The 5,128-nt window shown below is 36.5% G+C and overlaps 1 protein-coding gene across 1 annotated transcript; it reads right to left on the bottom strand.

The window, feature by feature from the left end:
• Positions 1 to 792: 792 nt before the first annotated feature.
• On the bottom strand, positions 793 to 4,822 carry LOC120719442. The gene is made up of 10 exons (XM_040008599.1): positions 4,483 to 4,822; positions 3,172 to 3,498; positions 2,898 to 2,996; positions 2,724 to 2,795; positions 2,074 to 2,172; positions 1,771 to 1,956; positions 1,626 to 1,673; positions 1,468 to 1,530; positions 1,328 to 1,357; positions 793 to 1,236 (listed from the first exon to the last, which is right to left on the bottom strand). Exons 1-10 carry the CDS (start codon positions 4,553 to 4,555, stop codon positions 1,178 to 1,180), a joined length of 1,056 nt encoding a protein of 351 aa, XP_039864533.1. The 5' UTR covers positions 4,556 to 4,822; the 3' UTR covers positions 793 to 1,177.
• Between the last annotated feature and the right edge of the window lie 306 nt (positions 4,823 to 5,128).

Raw genomic sequence — 5,128 nt, forward strand, 5'->3', positions numbered from 1 at the left:
GAAAAGTTTTGAAAATAAAAGTCCTTTTACTATTATAGAAGAATACACAATGGGTTTATCTTACTTTTCTTTCTCACAAAACATCCCCAGGATGCAACTGTTAAGATAACCAAGCTGTTACTTTCTTGCAGGAAGTAGTGGCGCTGCTTTGCTATAGCAGTGACTTGGTAATATCCGCTGTGGTCATCTGAGTGTGAATCAATAGAAATAGAAGCACAGACACAACAAACATTTCAAAGCTCCACGCACTTTGAAAGCTACATACCTGTACATATATTGACAGCGCATGACTTACCGTAAACGTAAATGGCCATTAAAAAGATCTGTGAATTTAATCTTTGATCTATAGAGAGACATGAACTCCTCACAGCAAATCAAAGTGGCCTTTTTGATTTTCACAGTGTTTCGAAATAGTTTTGAAACAGCCAGGGTTTCACATTTCAGAATAGGCAGTGAAAAGAAAGTAAATGTCACCAGAATAAACTTGGTCTTCACTCGTTGTTGCTGAGACTGAGTGCGAGGGCGCCACTGGTTGTTGTTAGCTTTAATTGCCACCTCTCCCACCAGGAGGGTAAAAGCAACCCAGCAGATCAGAAAGTGATCTGCAAACTGGTGCAACCAGTAGACAGTGAGGTGTCTGCCCACACAACATGAGCATCGCGTTGTCACTCTCTGGTGTTATCAGTTTTTCAAGATGGGTTTCCCCCCAACTTGTTAAAGTTACAGTCACTGCGTGCGTGTGCGTGTGTGTGGGGGGGGCGGGGGATTTTGTTTCTAAGAAAAAACATCTTGAATTTTTCTCTTTAAAATAATGGAAAGGCAATAAAACAGTTTTTATTTTTTAGAAAGTCTTATTTCAATGTCATACACACAGGCTCAATACAACAATCTGTAAGTTTAAACAGCACACATCTCTACAGTCACACAACTCTGTACATAGTGGTAAACATATCAATAGAAGACATTTTTAGTATCATCATCATGCAATCAGTTTATATGTGAAGACACTGATGAACTTTATTCTAACAGCATTCAAGAGAATAGTGGAATGCAGCGCACTTACAGTACAAACAAATACAAAAAGACATGGATCACCTTAAAGGAGTAAAATAGAAAAGAATTCGTAGCCCTCATTCTCAAATGAGATTTAAACTCCTTCATTCGTGCCCTTCATTCTCTACAGCTGGCTGAGCTGTTCGGTGCTCATGTTGTAAATCGGGTTTTTGTATTCACAGTCTGAGAGGGAAAGAGTGGAAAATCGGGAGAGCAGTTCAGTGCACAGTATTATTCCATCTCTAACATGCCCACAGATGAAGTCAGCACTCACTGTCTTTGTTTTTCTTCTTCTCGCGGCCTGCTGGTAAAGAAACAGGTGAGGAAAGAACAGAAGTCAGTGTTTTGTGCTTATTCTCCAACAGTGACAAATAATTCTGATCATTTGGAGAAAACTCAGCGAACACTAACTACCTCTCTTTTGATTCTCCGCCTGCTTTGACTTGGCGTGTTGCTTGCGGAGATCATGTTGGTTTACTGTGAAATAAAATGGATGAGTCAAAATCAGACAGAACTGAAATGATGATAGCATCATTATAAAAATAAAAGATGACTAGAATTGCTCATTCTACCGTAATAATGCTGACTGAAACTTGGTGGCCGTAATCTGCTGAAAAGCTCTAATGGGGTAAGAGAAGATGGTTACTTCACACTGTTACAATTTAGAAGTCACCAATAATGCAAACTGCAGTAAGCATATTGACTTTTTCTAAGCACCTAAATGAAATCTATGTTTGGTTCTCTGACTTTCCACCCTTTCAAAGCGAAACTGATCCAAATTTGGATAAATTCCACTGCTGCTTTGACCGGGCTGTTGAGGCTGGGTCCTGTCCAGATACTGCACAGCTCCGTGTGGATTACTTCTGGTGGGGTTAGCACTGGTTGGGAACTGGTCATCATTTTCTATTGTTTGAGAACATTATATACTGAACTTTTTTTTTCATTTTTCAGTTGTTAAACAATGACTTCAAAATGTTTGTTTAATAGTGAGGAAGAGAAGAAAAAGATGAGTAAACTCACCATAAACAAGATCATGAGTGTAGGGTCTTACTGCCTGTGGTACATGTACATGCACACCTACTGGTATGTTGATTGTTGTCACGGGTGGGGCACTGGGACCTGCAGTGAAACATTAGCAGAGTAACTGAAAGAGCTCTTCTGTTTGGTTCTGCTCAACATGAAGACAGCTTCACAAACAAAAAAGGGATGAATTAAATATGTAAATAACTGTCAAAGAGTGAATAAATGGTTGAAATAGCACCTTTAAAGTACGTTGGTTAACAATTGACCTAACAGTTACTTAATGATATTGATTAAAAACATCAAAATATTTTGTAAAACTATAAATGAACAGCTGAAAGGTAGTACACAGTCTATGATTTGATAGATAAAGACATGTTTTGTAGTTTTACCTCTGTATAGCGTGTTATGTATATTGTTGATATTATAATGCAAATTCACATGAACATTAAACGTAATGGATAGCCATGAAAGTGATACTTGTATATGTATTTTATGCATCTGTCATACAATTTTAAAACAGTAAGAAAGTAGTTAAATGATTTTAAAGCAAACGTTATTCTCTGTGAATACAAATTTCAAATGTCTTCTAGTTTACATCCAACAAATGAACATTACTGGAGTGACACAGAGTTGAAATTGTTGCTTACCCGGAGCAGCTGCACTACTGGGAATGACCGTACTCTTCTCTACTTTGCTGTTGCTTTTGTTGTTACGGATATCTACAACAGAATCAAAAAGTGAGTTCAATATACAATGAGCCTCCTAAACAATCACTAAAACACTCAGCTTTGACTTTAAATTTCAGACAGAACAATTCTCACCTTTGCATTTTTTGTAAGTGTAGTAGCCACCAGTACCCAGCAGAAATAGAGCAGTCACACCAGCACAGATGTATATCACCAGCCATGGGATTTTTGTACCTGCATGAAGAGTTGCGGTTTAACAAGATCTATATCACAGGAAACAGAAACTTATTTATTTGTCCTTTTCCTGTGTGCTGGGTCTTGACATTTGTCATCCAAGGACAGAAGAAACAGTACAGGCCGCTGCTTAATATTGAATAAACTTAAAATCTACAAGTAAAAATCCACTTACCTATTTCATCCAGCACCACTAGAACACATTTTCTCTCCTGTATACAGTGGTAAAATCCTATGTCAGCCTTTTCAAGATCATCAATTCTGATAGAGTAGTTCCCCTCTGAGCCCTGGTTTGGAAAGACTTTCACTCGGCCATTTCTGGGGTCAAAAAATGTAACGTGCCCTTCTGATGAGAGATTGAGCAATTGCCCTGAGCCACTGTAGTTCCACGTCACCCATTTGAACTTTCTTGTTTGAATGTTGCATGGTAGAAGCACAGATGAACCAAATGGAGCCTCCAGTCTGTGCTCTTCACCGATTTCTCCTAAATGTTCACAGGATTCTTCATCATAAAGGGAAAAATGAAACAAAATAGAAAGTTTAGGTCACTCCGTTAAAGGATGTGGATTTCTGAAATGTAACTAAGTGATTGTGACAAAGACTAATAATGTATAAGTGATAACCTTAATCGTGCTTTTTAAAAGCATTAACAATCTTATATGGCCCACCCACAAACAGGTAAAAAATGACCCTGTGTTACTATATCAAGGAGAAAAAGATCTTTTATGCAAATGTTAAAATAAAGTTAAAAATCAAGCAGATATACTCTTTAAAATGCAGATAAACAACAGTTTAGTTAAGTTTAAGCCAAAGTTGAACATTTCCTTTGTGTTTTCTTCAGGTGTTATGAGTGATCTTAAGATCACTTCATCTTTAGAAAAGAGGTTGCTGGTAGACTTTAGATCGCTGAAAGTTTACCTTGTTTCGTTTTCAGAATAGTTTAATAATATTTAATAATATTATTATTTTGTGAATTTCCTCTGCAAATACCTTTGCATGACATAGAGTTCACCTTTTCTGCAATAAACACAAGTTGCCATGTGTCACTGTCAGAAAAAAACACATTGTCCCACCTCCGCACTGAGGTCTGGTTGGAATCCCTCATTGGTCATTCAGACCAAGTTTATTATTTAATTTAACTCTGTAGATGTCTCTTTTTTAAAAAAATCCAATGTCATGTCCCAGTTTTAACCAGCTTGCTCTAAGATAGTTTATAGAAGATTTTACCCTAACATGATAGTTAAGTGATAGTTTAACGGTCTAAATACATTAAGTGTACTTTTCATTGGCCAGATTCTGAGCTCTTCACTCAGTAGAGTCAAATATTTACAAAAAGAAAAGAAAAAGAAAAAAAAGAGAGAATTGGAAGAAAACCTGACAGACTTATGTAGACATATATTTTCTAAACATTACATTAAAACTGGTTATTATTTTTTACATTTTTAACATTATATTTTAAGATTTCTTAAAAAAACAAAAAACTTACCATTTGAAGACACACAAGTGAAGCACAGGGCAAAAAGGAGAGTCCACCTGGCAACGTGCATCTTCATCACCATCTTGTACAGTGTGAGCAGCACCCTGACGATGATATATTAACCTGTTCAAGCATCACGGAACAAAACCACAAGACCACCAGTTTCACTTCTTTGAAGAAATTCTTTATATTAACTGCAGCCAGATTAACGCAACCATTATTTTAACTGAGCAGCAGTCATGAAAAAAACCCCAAATTAAACCAAATGACTAAAAAAACTATCTTTCAAACAGTGATAATGTACTTTTGACAGACAGCAGAAAGGACCTGATGCAAAAGTCTGCTTCAGACCACTTCCTGTGGAAATGATGTTGATGTTTCCGGAGTACGAGACACAAAGAAAGATAAATATATGAAGTGATCATTGTCATGTGCAATGTCACGTGCAGGTTTTCTTTTAATCAACATAAGATCCGAGTGTTGTGTTTTAAGTGAATTGGTTAATCAAAATTTCAGTTACTCAGCAATAAACAAAGACTCTGAGATGGCCCATGCTTTACATCAGATTTAAATTTTCATATAAAAGTTCTAATATTAATCTATTATAGAGTATACTTTAATATAACTATCATGGTATAACATTGTGTAAGTTCAC

This window comes from Simochromis diagramma, unplaced genomic scaffold, assembly GCF_900408965.1.
Source record: "Simochromis diagramma unplaced genomic scaffold, fSimDia1.1 OVJJ01000344.1, whole genome shotgun sequence".
Classification (NCBI taxonomy): Eukaryota; Metazoa; Chordata; class Actinopteri; order Cichliformes; family Cichlidae; genus Simochromis; species Simochromis diagramma.